Genomic DNA, 26722 nt, shown 5'->3' on the forward strand with positions numbered 1-26722 from the left:
GGAAATAAGAGTGGACTGGACTTTGCTGATGGCTGGCTTTGAACCAGATCTCAGCGTCCTGAGTGTGATTGCCACACCCCACTGCAAAGGGGCAAAGGGGATCTTGCCCCACGTTGAGGGGGGCGGAACCTCCACCCGCCTCCACTGAAGCGGGCAGGATATGAGAGAGTGGTATTTCCAGAAAAGGGAAACATGCTGAGAAAGCGAGGTGCCAAAAGAAGAGGTGCCTGGTGGGGCTGAGCAGTGCCTGGGCTCTCCTTAGGCCTGAGGGGAGCCCAGGCCTGTGGACAGGAGCACCCCGAGTCCACACTGGCGGCAAGGAGAGGCCCTAGTCCAGGCCTGCAGAGAACTGGAGGCTGGAGCGGCCAGCGGCCAGCAGAGGCCTGCGGAGAGGAGAAGCCTGAGGAGAGGAAGAAAGGAAAACAACTGTCCCCCTTAGAGGCTGCAATTGCCCCTAGTTCTGGGGTAGCCAGGGGCAAGGCAGTTGCAGACTGACTAATAAAACTCATTTGTCACCTTTAACTGTGCCTTGGTGGATTTTCTCGTGCTTAGGTCACAACACTGAGTAGCTAGCATTACAGGGGTGAGCCTCCAGTGCCCAGCAGCAAACTGGGGACAGTTGCCATATATAAAGTTAATTTAATGTACTGAGTACTATCCTGTGTTTTTTGACAAATGCTTTATGTACAAAGGGTTAAAAAAATCCCTGGATGTCACCTTCTATCCCTGTCAATCTTGTCCAAGCCCTGGAAAACTTTGATATTTTTCTCTTCACCATCTTCATAATTTTGCCTTTGCTGCATTTAGTATCTTTGAAATCACACAGTATGTGAAGGGCTTATTTCACTTAGAAAAATTCATTTAAAAGATAAGAGTATGGTACAAATGGTGGAGCACTTGCCTAGAAAACGTAAGGCTCTACCTTCAATTCTCAATACCTTTTAAAAAGATGCACTTGAATCACAGTTTAGTGTAGTATTTTATTTAAATTTGCAAGACTCTAGCATTATATGACATTAAACTTTTTTCATGTATTTTCCAACTGTATATTCTTTAATGAGATTCCTATTCAGACCTTTCACCTCCCCCCACCCCCGGCTTTTTTTTTTTTTTTTTGCCAGTTCTGGGGCTTGAACTCAGGGCCTGGGCACTGTCCCTGGCTTCTTTTTGTTCAAAGCTAGCACTCTACCACTTGAGCCACAGCGCCACTTCTGGCTTTTTCTATATATGTGGTGCTGAGGAATAGACCCCGGGGTTTCGTGTATAAGAGGCAAGCACTCTACCACTAGGCCATATTCCCAGCCCCTCACCCAATTTTTAATTAGCTTGTTTTTTTTTCATTGTTGAGATTAAAGTATTAACAAATGTATTGTGAATCATTTTTCAGGTGATTTTTGAAAATTATTGCTTTTTGTCTGTGGCACGTCTTTTTCAACATTGTTGTTCATACAGTAAGTTTTTCATTGAAGTTCACTTGTCAAGTTTGCTTCCAAAGATTTTTTGTTGCACCTAAAACCATTTTTTGACACATCTGAAGTCTCCTAGATCATTTCCGATATTATCTTCCAGTAACTTACAGTTTTGCATTTTCAATTGATATCTACAATATGTTTCAAGGAATTTTTTTAGGAGTCCTAAGTCTGTGTCTCCATCCCATTTTTTTTCAGGTCGAAGTCCTTTTTGTTTCATCACTACTTGCTGAGGGAGAGTTTTCATTATTTCCCTCCTCTTTCTCTTGCTCATCCCTCCCCCTTCTCTCCTTTCCCTTCTCTTTTGTAATGCTGGGGGTTAAACCAAGGACCTCCTGCTTGTTAAACATGTGCTATACCTTTAAGCTCTGTTCTCAGTGGAGACGTTTATTTTTTCTTATGAATGCTTTTGATCCTTTGTCAAAGATCCCTTGGAAATAGTTGTTGGTTTATTTCTTGGCTTTGTATTGTATTTCACTGGTGTATTTGTCTGTTGCCTTGCCCAAAGCGCCCTCCCATGATGATTATAGCTTTATTATAATCTTTTGAGTTGTGTAAAGTTATGGACAGATTGTTTGTGTCCTTTCCTTTAACTCTTTATGTTGCAGCCTGCTCTACAGTGATGTAATCTGGAGATGAGGCCTTTGAGAGAGAACTGTCAGAAGGGTACAGCCTTCATCATGGGATCAGTGCTCTCATGAGAACAGACAGGAAGGAGGGAAGACATTCCCTTCATTTCACTTCCTCCTTGCCTCTTGGAAACTTAGGAGTAGGACCGCACTAGACCTCACATCTCCTGGCAACTTGACTTTGGACCTTCTAGCTTCCAGAACTGGGACTATGAGAGCTAAATTACCTGGTGCTTGTTAGTTTGTCTTAGTGGTCAAACTAAAACAATTAATGTCAGACTTCATACTTTTTCTCTTCTTAAGTATTAGTTTTTTATGTCGTTACCTTGTTCTATGTAAGCTTAAGAACCCATTTATTGATATCCACAAAATGTCTTGCTAAGCTTTGGTTGAGATTGTGTGAAATCTATACAGCAAACTGGAAATGACCGATATCTTAACAATATTGGATATAGGATTTCTTTCCATTAGAGCTTTGCTTTTTTTTTCCCCAGTTGAATTTTGTAGTTTTTTTTCATTGTACACAATGTATTAGATTTATAGCTAAGTGCTTTACTTTATTTAATGAACAGTAGCCTGTTTTAATTCTCAAATAAACAAACCTGTTGTTTTTTTTTCCTGGTGTATAGGAAAACAACTGACTTCTCTGTTCACTTTTTGAACCCCGGACTTCCCATAAATGCTTATTAGCTTCTTTTTGTTAATTCTTGGATATTTCCTACACAAACAATCACGTCACCTGAGAACGGAAACTCTTCTTCCTTTTTCAGTGACATAATTGTTTTAAAAAAATGTCTATTTCATTACTCAAAACCTCCCAGGACAGAGTTTTAATCCTCTTTGCCGAGGCCTTCACGTTCCGGTTCACCGTGGATTGAATCGGGGTGGCACCCAACAAATGAACCCCAAATAGACTGCTCGTCTGTCAGCGCTCCTCGATCATTAGGAAAACCACCGAGTACGGCTCCCTTTGCCTGGAGTGAACGCGGCATCCACCTTCCAGGCTGATGCTGGTACAAAGGCCAAGGTGATTCTCATCGAATTCTTCCAACAGTTCCCGCGCGAGCAACGTCCTCATCCCCCGCGGCCAATGAACATGAGCTCAGGCGAACAAAGAGTCAGAGCCGACTCCAGCGGAGCAGGGCCGGGGGGAGAGGGGCGCCTCGGGCAGGAGGCCAGCGTTCCGGGCTCCTCACCGGACCGGACCGGGGCGGGCGAGCCAGGCTGGGGGGACCGCGGACGTCTCCGCGGAGGGGCACGGGCCCCCGGGCTTCCTTTTGTGAAGGTGGCGGGAACCAAGGGACCCCCAAGCGGAGTTGAGGGGGGCACCGGGTCCGCCGAGCCCACGGAAGGGGCCGCTCCGCGTCCCGCGGCTCCCTCCGCGCTCCCGCCGCCTAGCGTCGCGCGCGCAGCCCCCAGCACGCCCGCCCCCAATCCCCGCGCGCCCCCGCCGCACAGCCGGTTACCATGGGGACGCGAGGCCCGTCGGGCCGCGCGCGCCTGCGCGGGCGGAAGGCGGGGGCGGCGCCGTGACGCGCTCGCGGGCGGTCCCCGGACGCGCGCGGCGCTTCTCGGGAGCGCGCCTCCGCTCTCCACTCCCCGCCCTCGGGGCTCGGAAGTCGAAACCAGTGACCAGAGGCGGCGGAGGCCAAGCGGGTGCCTGTGCTCGAGGTGAGCCGCTCCCTGGAGGAGCCGGGGACACGGTGGGTGGGGGGGATCCTGTCGTCGCGGCCGCCCACTTAGCGGGAGCGTCCGGGTCACGACGGTGTTGGGGGGGGTGGCGACGCGGCCGGGACGCCCCGTCCTCAGGGGGCTCCGCGGTTCTCCGGGCGCCCAGCCCGCGCGCGGGGCAGGCCGGGCCGGGGAACTTTCCCCGGGCGGCTGCACTCCGCCTGGCCAGGATCCCCCGGGGCCCTCGGCTTTCGGGGTCGCGCAGGGCTGGGGGCCGGAGCGGGCAGAGTCCCGCGGTCCAGCCCGGGCTCCGGGACGGGGCAGCGGCCCCGCGTCCTCGCTCCGCCCGCCTCAGCCCCCGGGAGGTGGAGGTGGGGAAGCCGGAGGCCTCCCCCCCCCCCCCCCGGCAGTCCGGGCCTCGGGGAGGGCGGCGGCGGCGGCGGCGGCGGGCGGCCCGGGGCGCCGGGACGCGCTTCCCGGCGGGCGGGCGGGCGGGCGGGCCCGGGTCCAAGGACGCGTCCCCGGCGGGCGGGCGGGCGGGCGGGCGGTGACTCCCACGGGGGGGATGCGGGGAAGGGGAAGGCGGCCGCGCCGCGAGCGCCCGGTTCTCCCCAGCGCAACTGGTGAACGGCCTTTGCCGTCGCGTGTGTGGGGCTGTGTTAAACGCGCCGTTTGATGGTGCCAGGAGTTCACGCGATCGCGCCGAGTGTGTCACCTGCACGCCGGGGTCGTGTTTCTCCCCCAGGAAGTAACTCCGAGCCCATCTTTAACGGTGCAAAATTACTTGTCTTCCCGGGGAAAGTTAAGCAGAGTACCCTGATTTTAAAATATGAAAGCGATCGGTTAAAACTCACATGTGTTCATTCTGTGTGTTTTTTTTGTTTTGTTGTTGTTGTTTTTCCTTGTTTGAGGTCTGGGGCAAATAGTCACCATGTGTCTCGTTCCCAAACTAGTTCTATAAACTGGAACGAATAGTTTCATAAACTTGTGTCGTACTTGGTACATAAATATTACAGGTCAAGCGGTTTGTGCCATAGAGTATAAATAAGGAAATGGAATGACTAAAACAACCTAAATAGTCTCATTATAATTCATATTTAACTTTAGGAGCACCAGTTTTTAGTTATGTGTTAGGCACTGTTAGAAACGATGTGAATATTACAAACAAAAAGAGAAGGAAGAGTTGGCCAATTTTTACCATTAAGTGGATTTTTAAACAGTTGCTCTGAAATGAGCGTGACTCCACTATTCCTGTTTCTGCCAGATTTGGGTGATTTTTCTCGGTAATAAATTCCAAGAGTCTAAAAAAAAAGCACAAGTCTCCCCTCAAACTGATGTTGAAAGCTCTAAAATATCTCTTACTGGAAAAACAAAATCATGTTGTAGAGCCGTGTATTATTAAGCATGCTAACGTTTGTGTAAATAGGAAGAAGTAGCAGGACCTGGTGACTCAGCACCTGTAATTCTAGCTACTCAGGATGCTGAGATCTGAGGGTGGATGTTCAGAGCCAGCCGAGACAGGAAAGGCCATTGGAACTCTTCTCTATAGTTTATACCACCACAGAGCTGGAAGTGGAACTGTATGTAGCTCCAGTGGTGGAGCATCAGGCTTGAGCAGAAACACCCCCCCCCCCCCACAGACCCACACACAAAACACCCTTTGGGTGGAAGGGGGGAATATATCCGCAGGCTCATGCACACTGTGCGTGCACTCACACACACACTGTGGGTGGAGTGGGGGAATATATCCACACATAGAGAACCACTGTTTCTTCCAGCCCTTCCAAATATTGAAAGACCTCCAAAATATTGTGCATTATATACTTTTTTCTTCAAGTGTTTGGTATAATCCTTAGTGCTTATATGTATGTTGTTACTTCCTTGCAAGTGCATTTACAGACTAAAGACCTGAAGGTATGCTGCTGCGACCATCATTTACAGTTTGCTAGGTGCAGCAAACTCCAACTCATTTACCATATAAATTGTACTAGTTTACACTCCCACTGATAATGTATGTCTCCTAAAGCCTTGTTCTAAGAGAGTGCTGTCAAATATTTTATGTTAGTGAGTCCAGTAGGTGAGAAATGGAATGGTCTGGGGGAGAATTGATCATCTTACTTGAAGTAGAATTCACGTGTTCACTTCTTAATGGCTGGTCTTCAGAATCTTTTTGGATATTTCTTTTAAAAAGCGCAGTCCCCAAGTCCCTCTACGAGATTTGTGTCAACCTGAGGAGCTATTTTTGTCTAGTGCCCTAGGTAATTCTGATCTGATGATTAGCCACATTTGAGAAACACTGCTTGGGAAAACTGTTTAGGACTTTATCAAAGTCTGTTTCTTTTTTTTTTTGGCCAGTCCTGTGGGCCTTGGACTTCAGGGCCTGAGCACTGTCCCTGGCTTCTTCCTGCTCAAGGCTAGCACTCTGCCACTTGAGCCACAGCGCCAGTTCTGGCCGTTTTCTGTATATGTGGTGCTGGGGAATCGAACCTAGGGCCTCATGTATCCGAGGCAGGCACTCTTGCCACTAGGCTATATCCCCAGCCCCTAAAGTCTGTTTCTTGACACCATATGTGATCACCTGGGGTATTTATTAATCCTCAGTATACTAAAAAGCAAGGTCATCAATACTTTCCCATATGGGGCCCACTGTCATTTTTTTGTTTACGTTTTAGATCATTTCATAAATAATTTGTGAAAATGTGAAAAGATGAAGAACACATTTCATTTAAAAATTTAAGACTATTTCCAACACAGCCTGACTATTCCACATTTTCCTGGTTTTTAAGTTTCATAATTAACATGGACAACATCTTTGAGTTCAAATAATTGCTTGTGGACAGCAACATTCCACACTTGGAATACAGTTCTAATATGTTTTAGTTTATTGTTGTTTTTAATTCTTCCACCAGGCTTCAGGGACTTAGGTTATTCCTGCTGAATGACTAACTCAATGAAAATCATACTAGAAAACCAATTAAAAATGTGTTGTCTACCCAATGATTCTTACGTTTGAGGAATTTAAATTAGGATATAATAATAAAAAACACATAGTCTCAGATTTTTGCTTGTATGATCAAATCAAGTTTAAAAGCTTCTAGTGAATCTGTATGTATGATAGATTTATAATATGTTAAAAATTCCTGTTTTATTTTTCCTTTGGAATATCTCTAGGGAGGGAAAAAATTCAGAAATTGAAGTTGAATCCACTGAGCTCTGTTCTAGTGAGAATTGAAGGAAGTTCCTGGACCACACCCCAGGCCTGTTGTTCTGCACATTGGTTGGAGTTTATGCTGCTAGCACGCAGGACTCAGTTATTATAAACAAGATTTCCAAATGATTCTTATTGCACTTTAAAGTTTAGGGCTTCATGTTGGTTTTTACTTTGATACCATATGGAAGTACTTCAGGCTGCTGCTGTGTGCATTTCAGTTGTTTTTGTGCCAATGCAGAAGTTTTGTTCTATTTTTCATTTATGCTTAATTGAAGCTAATTAACTTACTTTGCTTAAATAAAAGGAATCATTTTATGCCCCACTCATATGAAAATGATTCAGTGGCCTAGACCATTCAAATTTTTTGTTGGTGAAGTTAGGAATATAGCTTGGAATAGTAATTAAAAGTCAAATTTATGTCTTCAAATGTTTTAAAGGAACCCAGTTCCTATAAATCTCTTAATAAGCTTATTTGCTAAGACTTAGGGCTACACTAGGTTTAGGGATCTTTCATACAACATGTAGAGAGTTCAAAAAGTTTCAACAGTGTTAAGATTGATCTAGTCTGGTTTAAGGGTAAGTTGAGAATATTAGTTCATTCTAGGGAATGTAGAAAACAGCTATTAGCATCAGAAAGGTTGTGATCAAATTCTGGTAGATGGCAAGTGCATTGCTCACCAATTTCAGAAGCCATGGGAACAGTATCTTTTTGTTGATTACTCTGCCTTATAGCAAATATCTTAGTACTTGATGGAATTCTTCATGGATGTAATAGTTGCTTTTCAGAATCTTACTCTTATCAGTTGTGAAAATCTAGTCAAAGTTTGAAATTTCTCAAGGATATTTTGTGGTTCTTCAAAGAAGGCTAAGTATTTCTGGCTCTCAGTATCAGATAAAATATTTTATATACATTATTTAGGCCATATTGTAGCCTCTGTGACATACAAGTTCTTGGGAATCTGTGGAAAGCTAGGAAGTTCATGTGACAGTAGACAGTTCTGTTTAGGTAACAGCTCTGTTAACTGAACTTGGGAGTTTGATCTTCATTTCCGTGGGATGACATGTGATCACCTAGGATTGTTTAATGGTTGATTTGATAAGGAGGAAGTAGTACTTAAATGGCATGCTTATTTTTGGAAGTGAGACATTTTTACTTTTCCAGTTGAGGTGTTAAAAGTTAAATGTGTCTATGGTTTTAGCCCTGTAAACATAAATAAAGAATTTGGGTGACTTTTTTGCATTTTAGAAACACTATTTTCTCATATAATGTGAGATGGATCTCAATGACTGCAAGCTAATGTTGAACCTACCAAATAAGGTCATTGGTAGACCAGTTGGTTCTTCCTGGGGAACCTTCCCTGCAGTGTCCCAATCTGTTATCACTACTCATGGTCTCAGGTATTACACTGAGAAAAATTAGCACTGGAAAGCTGGGTTGACACATAGATGCTGATGGCATTGGAAAGAGAAAGGCAGTTTATTTGAATAGACATTTCTAAGTCAGATAAGATGCAGAGGTAATAAAATATGCAAATGGTTAAACTTGAAAAGATGATACATGCAAATCAAAATTCAGTGAGATGCTCTTCAATTCCACTAGCATGGCTGGATTCAAGGTCACATTGACAATGGTGGCGAGGATATGAAAAATTGGAATCCTGATATATTGGAATGTAAAGTAGTGCAGTCCTTTTGGAAAGAGGTTTGATAATTCTTGGAAAATTAGCATTGGAAATACCATATTCACCTAGAAGTTATACTCTTGGCTCTATACCAAAGCAATTTTTATTTTTATTTATTTTTTTGGCCAGTCCTGGGCCTTGGACTCAGCGCCTGAGCACTGTCCCTGGCTTCCTTTTTGCTCAAGGCTAGCACTCTGCCACTTGAGCCACAGCGCCACTTCTGGCCGTTTTCTGTATATGTGGTGCTGGGGAATCGAACCCAGGGCCTCATGTATACGAGGCAAGCTCTCTCGCCACTAGGCCTTATCCCCAGCCCACCAAAGCAATTTTTAAAGACATGTCTTTACACAAAATCTTATATAAGCGTATATATTATTTACCACTAATGCAAATGTTAATTGGATTATCAATATTACTCATAAAAATCAAAAAGTACAAATATGTTATCAGCTGATGAGTGTATAGACACAACCTGGTATATACCCAGTGTACATTTTTTACCTGTAAAAGGACTGATATACTGATAGATACCACAAGAATGAGCCTTGAAAATAATACATTGTATGAAAGACACAAGACCCCAAAGAGCACATATATTGTAGTCTGAGATTTAAGTGTAGGCGAGTTTAATGATAGATGAATTAGAGGTAGGCAGTGTGTGTGTGGTTGCCTGAAAGTTGAGAGAGGGTGAAATTGAGGTATGGCATTTTCTTTGAGAGGATGAACTATCCCAGTGTTAGATGGTAGGAATGATTGCACACCTGTATGAATAGTCTAAGAAGCATTGAATTACGTACATTAGCAAGTTCAGTTTTCCTATTGGTGAAAATTAAGAAATAGTTTTCAACCAGGAGGCAGAAGTTATAGTGATTTTTAATACTGGAAGTTTAACACACAGAAGTGGTAGCTGTAACATGATTGAAGAGATAGGAATTGTTTGGTAAGAAGAGGCCTTTGAAGAGAAGAGTCAGTTTAATAAGTAGCCATTACTTTGAGGGCTGAGACACTACCACAGGAAGGAGCTGCTTTCCAAAGGTTTTGGTTGAGATCTTGTTGGAGAAGAGGACACTTGTTGCTCAGTAGATGCTAGTAGAACCTACTAGAAACTTCTGTTGCACTTTGAAATTCAGTGGAAAGCTACACAGAAGGGTGCTTGGGAAACCGCTTCCAGAGGTTCTGTGCTGGTGACAGTCTGTTGTGCTGTTGCTCAACAGCGCTGTGGGGAGCTTCTGGGCACAGGAGACTCCCCTCCCTGCAGGAAGTAGGATGCCAGGGAAGCAGGTACGTTGTACACTGGGTTCAGCAAGGAAAGCTCATCTTCATGCACCCCTAGCTCCCCCTAATGACAATTCTTAATGTCGGATCAGCTGCAAGAAGACCAATGATATTTTAAAAATTGACTCTGTTCAGAGTAGACAATAAGGAGGGAATTTGAGTTGGAAGGTTGGTAGGAGTGGCTAAACCCTATACCAGTTCACAAACTGTTTGATTGGCTTACACTTTCAGAGAATATTGTTTTAAAAACAAATAGTTGCAAATAGCAATTATGGTAGCTGAAAAAAACATTGAACTGTATTGAAGAGTTAAAAAGGAAAGATAAGCTGGGCACTGGTGGTTAATCTCAGGAGATTGAGATCCAAGAGGGATGGATGTTCAGAGTCAGCTGAAGCAGGAAAGGTCATGAGACTTAGCTCCAATAAACTACTCAGGAAAGGCTGGAAGTGGTGCTGTGGTTCAAGTGGTAGAGGTCTAGCTTTGAGCCAAAGCAGCTCAGGGACAGTGCTCAGGTCCCGAGTTCAAGCTCCAGGACCAGCATGCGTGCACACACACGCGTGCGCACACATACACACACACACTAACAATTTACCTCTTTTTCTCATCATCTATCTCCTGAAAATAAAACTGCTACAAAAATATATGGCACATATTGGTTTTCTACATAGGTATAAATATTTTGTTCCGGTGATAAGAGGTTTTTGTATATTGATATTACATATATTCTACTTGTATGTTTTGTTACAAGGAAATAACATCTGCAGTGACCAAGAGAATTGTACTAACAGTGGTTTCTTAATCCTGGTATAGTTGCCAAGCACTTGTGTAAACTAGGCCTTGGTATAACCTGTGGTTTTCTAAACTTAGGAAATGAGGGATTTGTATTTGAAGACTACTTTATTATAGTTTAAAAGTATTGGGAGGGAGAGGTGTAGGCCGTAGCCTATATTCTCCCACTTTATCATGTGTTTTTCAATTCAGATTTTTTTTTACTGTGTTAAGCAGTATATATATATATGTATATATACATATATATGTTGCTGCCAGTACAAACTGTGTCAATTTCTAAGACATTTAACTAATTGTTTCTTTCTCTTTAGAAAAATTCTGCAAACATGTCTCTCTATCCATCTCTCGAAGATTTGAAGGTAGACAAAGTAATTCAGGTATGTTGAAATACTTCAAAATTTTGGTTTCTTTTTAAACTAGCATATATTAGTTGTACAAGGAGGATTTCACTATGACATTTCTGTGTGTATATATATATATAGTATGTATACACATAATATACACATATACAATATAACCTCATCAAACCTCACCTCCTTTAACATCCTTCCTTATCCTCTTCTTCCTTAAAAAGTTCCAACAGGTTTCATTGTTCTATTGTTATACATGCCAGTAAGCTACTTGGATCATATTTAACCTTATGCACACTATTAACTTGCACCCTTCCTTCTGTTAACCTTCCCATCAACCAATGCCTGTCATTCATTTTTTTGGTGTGAATTATTTGTACTGAAATTAAAAAAAATACACTAACATACATTCTAATTATTCGTGAAGTTAACCAAGAACTGCAGATATATTTGTATAATTTTTAAACCTTTTATTCATTTCTATTATATACTAAAAGATTTCAAAAACCTAGAAATTATGTTTTATTTCACTGTGAGTAAATGGCCATGGGACATTGTGTCTTTAAAAGTTAAACTCTTCAAATATTGCTTGGTTTGTCTAATTACAATCTTAACTATTTAAGTTGAAATATATCCATCTTGGGGCTGGGGATATGGCCTTGTGGCAAGAGAGCTTGCCTCGTATACATGAGGCCCTGGGTTCGATTCCCCAGCACCACATATACAGAAAACGGCCAGAAGTGGCGCTGTGGCTCAAGTGGCAGAGTGGTAGCCTTGAGCAAAAGGAAGCCAGGGACAGTGCTCAGGCGCTGAGTCCAAGGCCCAGGACTGGCCAAAAAAAAAAAAAAAAAAAAGAAATATATCCATCTTATTAGGTAGTCATAGTTTTGCATAGAGTTGAAATATTTGAGAGGGATCTTTAGGTATGATAAGTCTGCATAATAACTGTAAGCCTTCTCTTTGAAGTTAGATTACACAGATAATGGAGGAGATGCTGCTTTTGGAAGAGCTGAAGTACAAAGCAAAAGAAAGTACAGTGGTTTCTTCTCTTTCAGAGGCAAGCAGCAGAGATTATCATCTTTGTAACTAATAAGTCAGATTTTTATAGTTCTTTTTGTGTAACTTAGCTTTGAAGACAGATGCTTCTGCTTAAGAAAATAGGAAGTTGGCGTTAGTTCTGGCTGTTGTGGAAGTTATGGCAGTCGATGGGCAGATTGCTGTAAGGACAGTTATTTTCCCTCACAGATTCAGAGTGGGTATTAAAATGGGGTTTGTAAAGTCTCTCAAGTCTGCAGTTAAGCTGCTAAGGCTTTGATGCTTCTAAGTTTCCAGTGGCTTGCTGTTCCTTTTAAATGCTCTAACACTTCTCTCTTTGTTACTTTGTCAAGTTCATCTGAACAGGCACTCATTCTTTTCCTAAAGCTTTTATTTGTCATGTTTAGCTTTCTAAAGTAACCATTAAACGGTTAATATGACACCAGTACATTATCTGATAAAGATTTGAGATGAATGTAAAAGAATGACCAATCTATTTTTGAAATCTTAGTTGACTTTGAGTAGAGGCTTTGGGCTTGTGTCAACATCAATTTTTTGTCTGTTTCCAATGTTGGGCTGAAAAAGAGGATACTATCTAGGCCTAACCCTTTGGAAGAGAAGCAAACTACATGCATATTTCCAATAGAGAATCTTTTATGTTCAGAGCAGAAAGCTATAGACAGTGCGTAGGGATGGGAAACATGATTCTTACTCCTAGATGGGAAAATATTCCTCACTTAGACTAGACATTACAATCTTGGCCTGTATTTTTTTTTTTTTTTGCTGCATTTTCCAGCATAGATGATAGTTAAAATTTGCTTTTTAAATTTAAATTTATTTGCTTATTTCTTGTCAGTCCTGGGGCTTGAAATCAGGGTGTAAGCTCTGTCCCAGGCTTCTTTTTACTCAAGGCTAGCCACAGCACCACTTCTGGCTTTTTTTTTCTATACATGTGGTGCTGAGGAATTGAACCGAGGGCTTCATGTATGCAAGGCAAGCACTCTACCACTAGGCCATATTCCCAGCCCCTAAAATTTGTTTTTGTTCCCGAGAATAGTGTTCATTTTCTCACTTATTGGCCTTCTGCACAATAGCAAAGCTAAATTTTACAGTGAACTGGTAGGGTATTTTGTTTATTTTTTGCTGTCACTGGGATTTGAACTTAGGGCCTTGGGCTTGCTAGAGTGGCTCACTTGCTCTGTTGGTGCTTTACCACTTGAGTATGGCTTTCAGCCTGACTTTTTACAGGTTATTTTAGAGATGGATAGAGTTTGTGGACTTTTCTTCACTGGTCTGGCTTCAGATTCAGATCCTTCCAGATTTCAGCCTCTTTAGTAACTAGGTTATAGGCAAAATTCATATTTTATAAACTCTTTTACAATAGCCATTGGACATAACAGTGTTTTCATGGCTTGACAGCTCATTTGTTTTTAGCATTGAATGGTATTTTTTTTTAAAGATACTCAAGAAACTGTCCAGTTGGCTATTAACTCCTTGTAGTTAGTATTTGGTAAAACAGCTTCCAAAATTCAAATGAATTATTTGTAGTCATAAAGGTTTCCATGTTGCTTTAAAATTTAGAATGTTTAAGAAATTTTAAAATAATGAATTTTAAAGAATATTATAGTATGTTAACATCTACAGTCCAGCTCAAAGCTCATGTATGTGTATGCTAGTGCCTGGAGACTACTCTCGGGCATTGATTTCAGAGTTGGGTTGAGAAACCAGTCTAAACTTTATTTCTTAGACATTTCTAAATAGTAATTAGGAGTTGAGGAATGCTCATACAACTTACTACAAATAGCTCTAAGTGACACATTATTTCAGAAGACAACAAAGCTGAGAGAGGGAGGAAGACACATTCTGAGCATGAACAAGAGGAAATACATACAGACTTTGTCCAAGCAATTTTGGCAAGTTTAACAAATTACATTGTTACCATTCTTTTATGTCAGCTGTAAAACTGCTTTTGCATAGTTTATATTAAATCCTTCCTGTGCTGAGTAAATTAAGATAAAGATTATTTGAGTGAGATATGATGAAATGAAAAGAAAAATTAGCAATTTTTTTAGGGTCTTTCTGATATATAACTTTTAATATGAATAGGGTTGAGCTTTTTTTTTCTTGTGCACATGAAATGTTTTTATTTGGACCAGTTAATGAAAGAATAATGAAAATATGAAATATTTTGTCTATTTTGGAATGTCTGAAAAGTATTAATTTATTGCAGTAGCACTATTAACACTGCTTGTAAGATATATAGGTACCTATTATATAGTACTTATTCAACTTACATGCTAGCCTTTAAGATAAATAGAATACAAAATACTAAAGATCTGCAGATTTCCTTTGGAAAAAATCATTAAAGAGCTTGAATGAAACCTTGTTGAATAAAACTTTTAAGTTTGGAAGTACTGGATTAACTTATAAATTACATACAAATGTTGATAAAACTTTTTTCTTTGCTCTTTCAGGCTCAAACTGCCTTTTCTGCAAATCCTGCCAACCCAGCGATTTTGTCGGAAGCTTCAGTTCCCATTTCTCAAGATGGAAGTAGGTTTACCCTTTTGGTCCATTCTGCCAGAGAAATATTTTGTGGAAATAAATTATATTTAATATTTTTACAAATGACAGAAAATTGTGGTTAAAAGTCTAAGAACAATAAGGAAAATAAGTGATTGTTTCAAAAAATAACCCTGTATATATTTAAAGAACGAGAACTGTGAATATGTTTAGTATTGTAGCTTAATGAAAATTAAGTTTAGCTGATTCCTTCAACTGATATTTTTAATGAAAAAACTTTACATGGAAATTCATTTTCTACACTGGTGTTCTTGAACTTTCTATCTGTTGTTTATCTCTGTCAGAGGGGCTTCTGTGGTTTCAAACCACTTCCTTTTGAATCTCTAATCGTCTTTTTGTTCTGCATGTCTGGTTCTGGGTCCTTTTTTCTTTGAAGTTCATAGAAATTCAGGACACAGTCTCTAAATAGTATAACTTTAGTCAGTGTAAATTGTCAAGTAGGTATTTGTGGCCTGTCAAGGTCTGGGTGCTGTCCCTTAGCTTTTGGGCTCAAAGCTGGTGCTCTACTACTACTATTGAGCCACACCTTCACATACAGCTTTTGCTGGTTAATCGGTAAGAGTCTTATGGACTTTACTGCCCAGGCTGGATTCAAATCTTGCTCCTCAGATCTCAGCTTTTCCTGAGTAGCTAGGACTACAATTGGTTCGTTAGAAAATCCATTTTCCAAAGATATAATGTATAAGCATTTAGAAATATAGACACCTATTGAGAAATTAAAGAATTTGAATCTTTGAAAATACCATTTTGATGGTTTGATTGGAATGTGATCAGTATCCTTAAAACGTTAAATTGCTAAGTTAATTTACAAACTTTCAATGTTTTTCTTGTTAAGAATTATTCCATGCTCATATTTACAGAATGGGATATAATATAGTTGGCTCGACAGACATTTATTTATTTATTTTTGCATTAAAATTATTTTATTTTATTTTATTTTTTTACCTAGTCACAATAGTGGGAAAAGGTACATTTAGTTTTCTTTTTTCTTCAAATTTTTATTATCAAACTGATGTACAGAGAGGTTACAGTTTCATACGTTAGGCATTGGATACATTTCTTGTAGTTTGTTACCTTGTCCCTCATACGCTCCTCCCTCCTCCCCCTTTCCCTCCCCCCCCCCCCCCCCCCAGGCGTTCAGTTCACTTACACCAAACAGTTTTGCAAGTATTCGACAGACTTTTTTTTTTTGGCCAGTCCTGGGCCTTGGACTCAGGGCCTGAGCACTGTCCCTGGCTTCTTCCTGCTCAAGGCTAGCACTCTGCCACTTGAGCCACAGCACCGCTTCTGGCTGTTTTCTGTATATGTGGTGCTGGGGAATCGAACCTAGGGCCTCGTGTATCCGAGGCAGGCACTCTTGCCACTAGTCCATATCCCCAGCCCCTCGACAGACATTTTTGATGAGCATTGAGATTGGAGAACGAGTGATAGTCTTACAAAATTACTAATGAATATAGGTTTATTTTAAGACACCAAAAAGACAAAGTAAGATATTTGGAAAACATTATTTCTGCTTTAGAGTAACTTTGTCTAGGGTTCCACAACCACATGTTCAAGCAACTGCAGAATGAAAATTACTAGAATTAAAAAAATTATACTGCAGTTTGACCATGTACAAAGGTCTTTCCCTAAGCAATACTATACAACAGCTGTTGTAAGTATTATAAGTACTGTAGCAGTGCTTTGAAATATACAAGAGGATGTATACAGGTTATATGTATCTACTATTTCATTTCGTATAGGACTTGAGCCAAGTTTTAGGATCTATGAGAGTTCCTGAGACGAGTTCCTTTTAGAAATTTGAGTTTATTTTATGGCTTTCCTGTTTGAAGATTTTCTGTCATTTCCATTCTAATTTATTACATAGATGGGTTGATGCCTTTCTACTTTACAAAATGCATCCTAGGTTTTGTAACTTTAATGTGGTGTTTTTAAATGCAGGAAACCCATAATAACATTGTTATTATTTGAGTATCCTCCTTATGTCATTCATTCATTTCTGTTAGATCTCTATCCTAAACTGTACCCGGAGCTCTCCCAATATATGGGACTGACTTTAAGTGAAGAAGAAATCCGAACAAATATGGCTGTGATTCCTGGAGCACCAACTCAGGGGGTAGGTAGAGTGTACTTACTGTTGAATGGATACTTGAGACATAGACAAACTCTTTTTATGGTAGCTAGCTTACAAATTTATAACTTTAGCTTTGATCTTTTATCAGATGTTAGATTTCCTGTTGGGTGTTACTGATTTACATTGGTCTTTTGTGCTCTTCCCAATGTTTGAATTTATTAGGACTTGAAGACTCATTTTCCTTTGCCTTTTGTATTTAGTCAGTTGTGGAGACCTACTGAATCTGTCTCTGCCATGTTTTCCTTGTTCATTTTCTCCGCTCTATGCTCATAGGCAAGGTTTCTACTTCCAACCTAGACTGTTACATTGATTTCATACATTCTCTGTAGTAATTTATTTCAGACAGTGCGATCTGTCCTGTTTCTGGACAAGTCATTCTGAAGTACAGATCTGTCACATCAGTTCTTTGTTCAAAATCTATATGCATTTCTCAGAAAACCAGAGCTGCTGCTAATTAGATTCCAGGTTCTAGGCTTACCACTTTAATGACCTTTTATTAACAGTTATTGCTGTAACACCATCATATTGTAAAGCAGTTACTATAATTACAGTTAAATACTGAACCAATTATCTTGTTTCCATAATTTAGATTCTTAACACAGTACCTAAGTTTTTTTTCTATTTTTTTATTTGTTTATTAATTGAACACAAATTTTTTGACAAGGTGTTGTGCAAAAAGGGTACAGTTATATAGTAGGGCAGTGTGTACATTTCTTGTGATATCTTACGTCCTGTTTTTCTATCCCTTCTCTAGGTCAGGTAGACATATACAATATACAGTGTATCAAGAACATATACAGTATTCACAGACTTGGTCTCTACTGTCTCTCTGTCTCCCTTTCTTAACAGTCATATATCAGGGAGATCATGCCCCTTTGTTTTCTGTGTTCTAGGCTTGTCTCGCTCAACATTATTTGTTCGAGTTCTGACCATTTCCCTGTGAATAACAATATTTCACCATTCCTAATCGCTATGTAGTATTCCATTGCGTATAAGTACCATATTTTTTGGATCCATTCATCTGTGGAGGGGCATCTGGGTTATTTCCATATTTTGGCTATTGTGAATTGTGCTGCGATAAACATGGAAGTACAAATGTCTTTTTGATATTTTGGGGTTTGCTGTTTAGCATAGATGCCTAGGAGTGGTATGGCCGGGTCATAGGGTAGGTCTATATTGAGCTTTTTGAGAAACCTCCATACTGTTCTCCAAAGTGGTTGAACACAGTACCTAAGTTTTACCAAGTATTTATTAAAAACTTCCTGACATATCAATTTTGAAAGCAAATTACAGTAAGTATTTCAACATAGGTATTTTTAAATTTATTGTCAAGGTGATGTACGGAGGGGTTACAGTTATATACCTAAGGTACTAAGTAAATTTCTTATCAAACTTGTTACCCCCCTCCCTCAATTTCCCACTTTTCCTCTCCCCCGCCAGTTGTCTTGTGAATTTCACTGTTGCATTGCCTTACCCTTTGTCTTTTGTCTCACCATTTTGATATTCCCCCTTCCCTTCCCTAATTCAGATAAACATAAGTATTTTAAGAAATTAAAGAGGTTAAAGAATTGAGAAGGCAAAAATGGAACCTAATTGCAGAAAGTGAGTTGTTACTCTTAGGGTGAGGGTACCACAGGAAAGAGGTTGGTGTTATTAGAACACAGAATCTTAGGCACAGAGCCCCACAGAACTGGGGCTCAATACTTCGAGGAGGGGACCCTACTGGCTGTACCAGAAACCCCTGGGACTGAATGAAGCTGTGTTTGAGTGTCACTAGAAGGGAGACTGGAAACAATGGTTGCTGCCTGGTTTCAGGGCCAGAGTCAAGCTTAGGCCGCCCCAGCATTAGCGGAAGCCAACAGGAAGGGGTAGGCACTTGTCACTCCAGCCTTTCTCTAGAAAGGAGTGGGGAACCTTTTCTCTTCCAAGGGCCACTTGGATATTTATAGCATCACTCAGGAGCCATACAAACTATCAGTACAGGCAGATGGGCTGAGGGCAGCCGCCAGAAGTATCGATTGTCCTGTCTAGTACCAAACCATTTTGTAGGACTTGTATGTCTCCTGGGTGCGCTAGGGCGTTTCAGGTGGGAGCCCCATGCGGATTTTGGAGCTCTTTATACAATTCTTTCCTTTCCAGACGGCCCTGTAACTTCCAGTTTCAGCCTTCCCAACTTTACATCTCTTGTCTCCTAAACTGTCTCCCGAGCTCTGCTTAGGGAGCTATCATAACTAATTTAGAAAGAATTGTAGTTTGTGTTTATCACACTGCCAGCTTTATTTTGTCATTCACAATTCATGGTGATTCTAAAGCATATGAATTAAAACTAAGTAAATTCATTTGATTCTTAAGTTTTTCATAATTCCATTGATGGATGTTCTTTATCTCTGTTATCATTAAACCCTCTTAATACTTCATAAGTAATCTTCTGGCACAGTGTTCCTACTTCTAGTATTCCTGTGTGTGCATAGATGTGTTCACTATTCCTTTTATGGGGTGAGATTTAGAATGTGCTGTCAGGGTTCTCTTCAGCTCTGAATATGTAAAACTAGAATGATGTTCCCTAGGTAATCTGATCATAGCATATCATAGATTTTCTCTCTTCTCTGTGTTGTACTTCAAGTAAGAAGACTTGTTAGGCTGTCCCCTCACTAAAAATCTTAGTACCTGACAAAATCACTAGCATAGCTATTTGGGGCAGTCTAGTGTACGCATCCAGTTTGTTGATCTATAGAACATTGTTCTAAGGGACTTACACTGTAAGAATGTGCTTTTATAGAAAGCCTGAGTGTCAAAGATACATACACACATACATAGGTACTACATAAAATTCACGCATACCACATAAAAATGAGTTTTCAAATTATAATGTGCCCTTTAAATTCACGGAGAGTGCATTTGAGAAGAAAACAAGCGAAAGCAAAGTTTTAGAATGATAGAAGTCAATGTATTCTGAGAAATGATTCTTCAGCTAGTTTCAATGTTGTGTGAACATCAGAGTGTATGTAGTAGAGGTGACCGTGACCTAACTGGAGTTGTACTCTATGGGACACTGCTGTAAATGGGTCTGTTGTGACATTCTTCAACAGTTCATGATACATTGAACTCAAGGCAGCACTCAAAGAGGAAGTCATATAGTCTCCCCAAAATGATAATAAGTTACATGAAGAACTTTAAACAGAAAAAACTGCTGCCATGTTTTGGAGTAAAACTTACGTGAGGGAAATTATTTCTGGATTAATTTGTGGGAACTCATGTATTATACTCCAGTTAAGAGGTTCAGATTTTGTTTTGTTCCAGGAGAGTATTTGTAAATGCTGACACGCTGTCTTTGTTACAGTTGGTAGCAAGATCATCCAGTATGAACTACATGGTGGCTCCTGTAACAGGTAATGATGTCGGAATTCGCAGAGCAGAAATTAAGCAAGGAATTCGTGAAGTCATTTTGTGTAAGGATCAAGATGGAAAAATTGGGCTCAGGCTTAAGTCAATAGATAATGTAAGTACTTTTTATGCTTATTTGAACTTATACATCAAGAACAGCTTGATAGGGAAATGCTTTAATTGTAATGGAGCATCCTTTGAGAACAATAACTGCTGACTTGAATCCTTATACTTAGAAGACGCCCTATTTTGAGTAGGCAGAATTAGAACGTTTAAGTACATTCTTTGATACTAAAATAAGTTTCACCGCTGTATATATTATAAACTACACTAGACATATCAACGTTTGTGTAATAAGCTCTGGAATCAAAGTAGTGTAGCATTAAAATTAAGTCCTGGGGTTTGAACTCGGGGCCTGAGCACTGTCCCTGGCTTCTTTTTGCTCAAGACTAGCACTCTACCGTTTGAGCCACAGCGCCACTTCCGGCTTTTTTTGTTTATGTGGTGCTCAGGAATTGAACCCAGGGCTTCATGCATGCAAGGCAAACACTCTACCACTAAGCCACATTCCCATCTCCTCTTGTTTCATTCTTTCAGGTTATTGTTGTGGTAAATTTTTTTAGCTCCTTAATATGTTATATTCTCTATTTTTGTTTTTCTTTATTTTGCTTGCTAGGAGAAAGTTCTAAGCAGTATTTAACTCATATCCTCTTATTTTAAGCTGTATAATAACAATGGAAAATGATAGTTATTTCTTCATCTTCTAGGGTATATTTGTTCAGTTAGTTCAGGCTAATTCTCCAGCCTCGTTGGTTGGGCTGAGATTTGGGGACCAGGTGCTCCAGATCAACGGTGAGAACTGTGCCGGTTGGAGCTCGGACAAAGCACACAAGGTGCTCAAACAGGCGTTTGGAGAGAAGATCACAATGACCATTCGTGACAGGTAAGCTGATACTAAACATTTCAAATGGAAATTCAAGAGTAGTTTCCCATTTTCTTGGGAAAATCCCCAAAAGGTTCCGTAAATAACAATACTTTTCTTTTTGCAGAAAAACAATGACAAAATGCTATTATTAATGAGGCTTATTACTCTTGCAGTTGTGTAGATTTTTTTCTTACATAAGTTTTTTTAAGAGTTCTAACTTTGGTAGTATACTTTATTTCATAGTTTATAAGAATTTTTCCTTTAAGCAAATTTTTCCTCTTTAAATCTCTAGACAGTAGAAAATGTGTGTCGCAGAGGTTACGCCACCTGGCAGCAGTAACTCACCTTCCAGCATGCTAGGTGGCCATCCCCTAGCTGTCCGCACGTGCTGAACAACAGCCCCCACTGAGTCTAGAAGAAACCAAGTGTGGCCTCCTGGGTGGTTGTGAAACTGGTTGTCTAGAGCATAATGCATTGTGGGTAGCAGTTGACATTTAGCACATGAACGAAGTGCCCTCCATTATGTTCTTTCCCAGCCCCCCAACCTGTTAAAGTGGAACTGTGCCACAGTGTTCCAGTGAGTTTTGGAGTTTTGCTTCTTTCCATCTAACTGACATTTTATTTGACTTTGTACTTCTATTTTCTTTAATTTCATTCAGTAAATATTTTATAGAAGAATATTATTTTTACTTTCTTTCTGAGCAGAATTTAAGTAAGTTGGAGCAACAGCCATCAGATATAGTTCTGGATTTCTTCATATAAACACTGGTTGATGGTGAGATTTTACAACATGACATAGAGAAGTGAGCAAGTGTAACTGCGGGACGGCGTGTTTTGTTTTGGAATAGACAGTGTGTCTTCACTGGAGCTGGCGGAGCTTAGGGTCCCACTTCATTAGAGGCCCTTTAAAATAGAACAAAATGAGACATGGTGGTACGACTTGTAATTCCAGCACTTGGGAGGCGGAGGCAGAGACAGAAAGTAAGAGTTCACGGGTCAGTCTTGGTTACAAAGTGATATTCCCGTTTTTGTTTTTTTAAAGTAAATATATGTACAATAATTATGCAAAATTGAACAGGAAAATCTGTAAGATTTTGAAAATCAAGATATAAGCAGTATTGTACAGTTATTTTATTTAGACTAGTGGGATTTTTACTCCGGGTCCTGTTGAATCATCTGAGCCACACCCCTATCCTTTTTTGCGTTTGTTGTAAGATTGGGTCTTGCAGCTGGCCTGGGGCTGGCCTTTAGTGTCAGTCCTTCTACTATGCCTACTGCCCAGCTGGGTTATAGACATGCGCCACCATGCCTGATTATCTGTTGAAATATGAAGTCTTCTACGGCTGACCTTGAACCACGAGCCTCTCTATCTCTGCCTCTTGAGTAGCTAAGATTACAGGTGTGCACATTAAGACTTAATATTAAAAAGTAATGCAAAGTAGAAATTCAGCTTCTGTGATTTAAAAACTTGTCTCACTGTTAATATTCAAAGTATAATGAATTTCAAAGGAAAAATGTATAACTTGCATGAAGGATTATGTTATCTCATACTTAAAGGCCATCTTGATTAGCAAGTCCTTCAGCTTATAATGAAGAGTTAAGAAATCTTTTTACATAAAGCTACTATATCTCTGGTACTGTACATGTGTAGAACAAGCATGTCTAAGAAAATATCCAGAATTTATGATGTACTAATGGAATGAAATGTTTACCTTGGAATTGAAATTTTTACCTCAGCTGCTCTGTTATATTTGCAGACCCTTTGAACGGACAATTACCATGCACAAAGATAGCAGCGGACATGTTGGTTTTATCTTTAAAAACGGGAAAATAACATCGATTGTAAAAGATAGTTCTGCAGCTAGAAATGGTCTTCTCACTGAACATAACATCTGTGAGGTCAACGGACAGAATGTGATTGGATTGAAGGTAAGGACACATCTGGGTCTGCTTTAGCTGCAGTTTTTCACGGGTGCAGCTTTCACATTGGCCTCTAAGTACAGAAACTTAGGAGCTGCGGGACTTGGAGAAAGTTATTCAGTCTTAATAAAATGAGACGATACCTGGTTTCTTTTCAGATCATATTAATGTTTTTCCTTTTCAAAAATAATGAGATGATTGCTACCAGCTGACAATTTTTATTCTGTAGAATTAATTTCTTTACACCAATTAGAGTTCCCCATTTCTGAAATAAAGCCTCAGCAAAATTCACTTCCTCTGTGTTTTCCTCAGGACTCTCAAATTGCAGACATCCTGTCCACCTCTGGGACTGTCATCACCATTACAATCATGCCTGCTTTTATCTTTGAACATATTATTAAACGGTAAGTAGGTGATTCAATTTGATACACTTCGTTGTATTTTCTTTTAATTTCCTTTTAATTCCTGAACCTTTGGTTCTTTTACCTAAGGAATGACTTTGGTAGTTATCTAACAGTTGGAGATTATTTAAGTTAGAGGATCTGGTTGGTAAGGATGTCCTATCTTCCCAAATATGAAGTAAAATTTACCATATCCTTGATAAATGTTGAGAATGCCCAGCTAAAAGCAAAGGCTGTCTGTCATTTACATATAGCTGGAAGCCAAGCGTTGCCTTCATTCCGCTGCTCAGTAGACATATAACCACAGGGGTTGGAGGTGGCCATTTCTTGACTGGCTGGGGTGGGGGGTGGGGTGGGAGGGGGGGGATGGGGTTGAAGGGTGAAGTATTCCCTTGTATTCTTGCCAACACCTCAGGAGGCAGGGAGAAGAAGGGTGTTGACTCTCCTCAGGAACCAAGAGAAAAATGTTTAAAAAGCTAGCAAAGGTTCGCTTTTGAGTAGCTTTTGGCACAGCTTATTTCTACCAAGCCAACTTGGAATCCTTCTTTGATTTTCTATTCTGCATGTAGAAATGATATTTTAAAAATTCACAAATATAACCCTTGTAATGAAAGTTCCATTGGTGTTGGCTTCTGTAGAACACAGCTAGCTCCTGTTCGGCAAAAAAGTTATTGTCAAGGCTTCCATGTTCTAGAGTTCTCTTAAGCCGCTCATTGGTCCTTGCTCTGTCCTTGCTCTTCCATTTCCTCTCAAACTCATCACAGCCTTTTTAAAAATTTTTTAAAATTTGTCTTGGTGTATTGGGGAGTAAGCCCAGCTCTGCGCTTGCCTCTACCACTTCGGATTGTTTTTGAGACAGGTTTTCCCATGCTAGCCTCACGTTCCCTGCCTCTCCCACCTCGAGTACTTGTGTTACACACATGCACCAGCACACTTGGTTCTTCTCCTTTTTCTGTACTGGGGATTGAATTCAGACACCCTTGCCAGGAAGGCACTTTACCACCTGAACCATACCTCTGGCCACTCTATCCATTATTTTGAAGGTAGAATTTCACTTTAAAGATGTCAGGGCAGCCTGGGCTGCTACCTTCCTGCTTGTGCTTCCCCCAGTTGTTGTGACCTGTTCATCAGTGCGCGTCCTCTGTAGCTGGGATAATGTACACACCACTGCAATTATCGTTTCAAATGGAGTCCCACGGGCTGGCCTCAGACTGATCCCCCATTCTGTTTCCCAAGTAACTAGATTTATAAGCTTAGCTTTTTATTTTTTTTATTGCCAGTCCTGGGGCTTGAACTCAGGGGGTCTGGGTACTGTCTGTCCCTGGCTTTTTTTTTTTTTTGGCTCTAGGCTAGCACTCTACCACTTGAGCCACAGTGCCACTTTGGGCTTTTTCTGTTTAAGTGGTGCTGAGGAATTGAACCCAGGTCTTCATGCATGCTAGGCAAGCACTCTACCATTAAGCCACATTCCCAGCCGTTAAGCTTCTTTCCTTAATCACCAGTCTTAATGTACAAGGACTTGTTCCTTACGTCACTTGTCTAGCCAAGATACAAATAGCTGTTCACACTGAGTACTTGCCGATTTTACATTAGCAGCTTCTTGGCTCTGAGCTCCTATTTTTTTTGGCCAGTCCTGGGCCTTGAACTCAGTCAGGGCCTGAGCACTGTCCCTGGCTTCCTTTTGCTCAAGGCTAGCACTCTGCCACTTGAGCCACAGCGCCACTTCTGGCCATTTTCTGTATATGTGGTGCTGGGGAATTGAACTCAGAGCCTCATGTATACGAGGCAAGCACTCTTGCCACTAGGCCATATCCCCAGCCCGAGCTCCTATTTTTAGAAGAGCTTCTCTTCCCTAATTTTGTTGATGCTAAACTAGAATTTGTACTTTCTTTGATTAACATTTTGCAAAGAAACCTCAGTACATAATGAACGTGATTGTTTTGTAGGATGGCTCCAAGCATTATGAAGAGCTTGATGGATCATGCCATTCCTGAGGTTTAAAAGTCACGCACTGCATAATCATAGTTGAACTTCAGCTTCCTTCTTCAGCAACTCCTGCGTTACGCACACGAAGCTTTCCTGGAGCCAGGGAGCTGATGCTGCATGGGGGCCTGCCCGTACACCATGGCTGGAGTTCCTGTTGCACCTGCTATCTTCAGATTTCAACATAGTTGTAGCCTTATCCTGACTCTATGGATGTGAAACTTTCAAGGGATTTACTGACTTCTAGACCAGTTTCGCTACTGGAAACCTGACTTTCTTTCATAAGCCATCGTGATTAGGATGACTGATGTAGGCTTCGCTGTGTGTGAGACTGGTCGCCTTTCTCCTCGGTAATGCATAGTACTACAGTTAATACTACTTTACTTCTCTTTATTTCAACCCATTACCCATAGTACACTGAGGATGACTGAAGTTCTGTGTGTGTGAAAAACACCAATTAAGTTACTAATTTCATTCCATGTAAGGATTATACCATGTATGTAGTATGCAAGAGATTGTAAGGATTATCATTAAATTTTAACTACCTTCACTTACCAATATGCTTCAACTGTCGCCTTAACTATGTTAAGCATTTAGAATTAAAAAGCCAAATGGTTATTGCTGCCTTTCTAAAACTCAGAATGTTAGTTCTATGTTAAACTGAAATGTACTCTCCAGAACAATTGAATGGTACTTACTGAGCTATAACATAGCTGCTTAGCTGTATTTTGAGATTTTGTAGTCACTGCATAATGAAACTTCTTGTAAAAGTTGCCACTATCACTTTCTGAACAAATCACTATATATTTAATGCTAAACTTCTTTTACTAAATAGGATAGACTCTAAGCTCTTTTTTTCATTGAGTAGATTCAGTGGGGTAATTTGTTATGTAACCTAGCTTTGCAATGGTCTTGGGATAGTATCCTAGTATTTGTTCCACTTTCCACCTCCAAACAAAACATTGCAATAGCTTTATCCTGATTTTTTTTCTCTTTGGCTTATGTATATCCTGTTTTAATTAAATGTGTATAAATAAAGTTACATTTTAGTCTGTTGTACTGTATCATTTGGGGACTTGAGCCATCCCTTGTGCTGCTGAAGCAGTTGTCTCCCCACAATCTGACTTCTGGGGCCTGAGAAGAGCTGGAGCTGAGGGACGAGAAACGCGCTGCCTGCCAAAAGGCCAGCTGTAGAAGGCCCGCGTGAGCTACTGCTTCACCTGTGCATCTCAGGCCATGGAAAGTCTAAGCGTCCTCACTTAGACTTGTAAAATTCATTTA

General features: G+C 40.6%; 1 protein-coding gene across 1 annotated transcript; it reads left to right on the forward strand.

Annotated features, from left to right (window-relative positions):
• Positions 1-3621: 3621 nt before the first annotated feature.
• On the forward strand, positions 3622-26505 carry LOC125361037 (syndecan binding protein). Its single transcript, XM_048359252.1, has 9 exons — positions 3622-3769; positions 11038-11103; positions 14586-14664; positions 16701-16810; positions 20169-20327; positions 20980-21155; positions 22895-23066; positions 23370-23461; positions 25405-26505. The coding sequence occupies exons 2-9, from the start codon at positions 11053-11055 to the stop codon at positions 25457-25459; spliced, it is 894 nt and encodes a 297-aa protein (XP_048215209.1). The 5' UTR covers positions 3622-3769; positions 11038-11052; the 3' UTR covers positions 25460-26505.
• The last annotated feature ends 217 nt before the right edge of the window (positions 26506-26722 follow it).

The sequence above is a fragment of the Perognathus longimembris genome, chromosome 12 (assembly GCF_023159225.1).
Source record: "Perognathus longimembris pacificus isolate PPM17 chromosome 12, ASM2315922v1, whole genome shotgun sequence".
Lineage (NCBI taxonomy): Eukaryota > Metazoa > Chordata > Mammalia > Rodentia > Heteromyidae > Perognathus > Perognathus longimembris.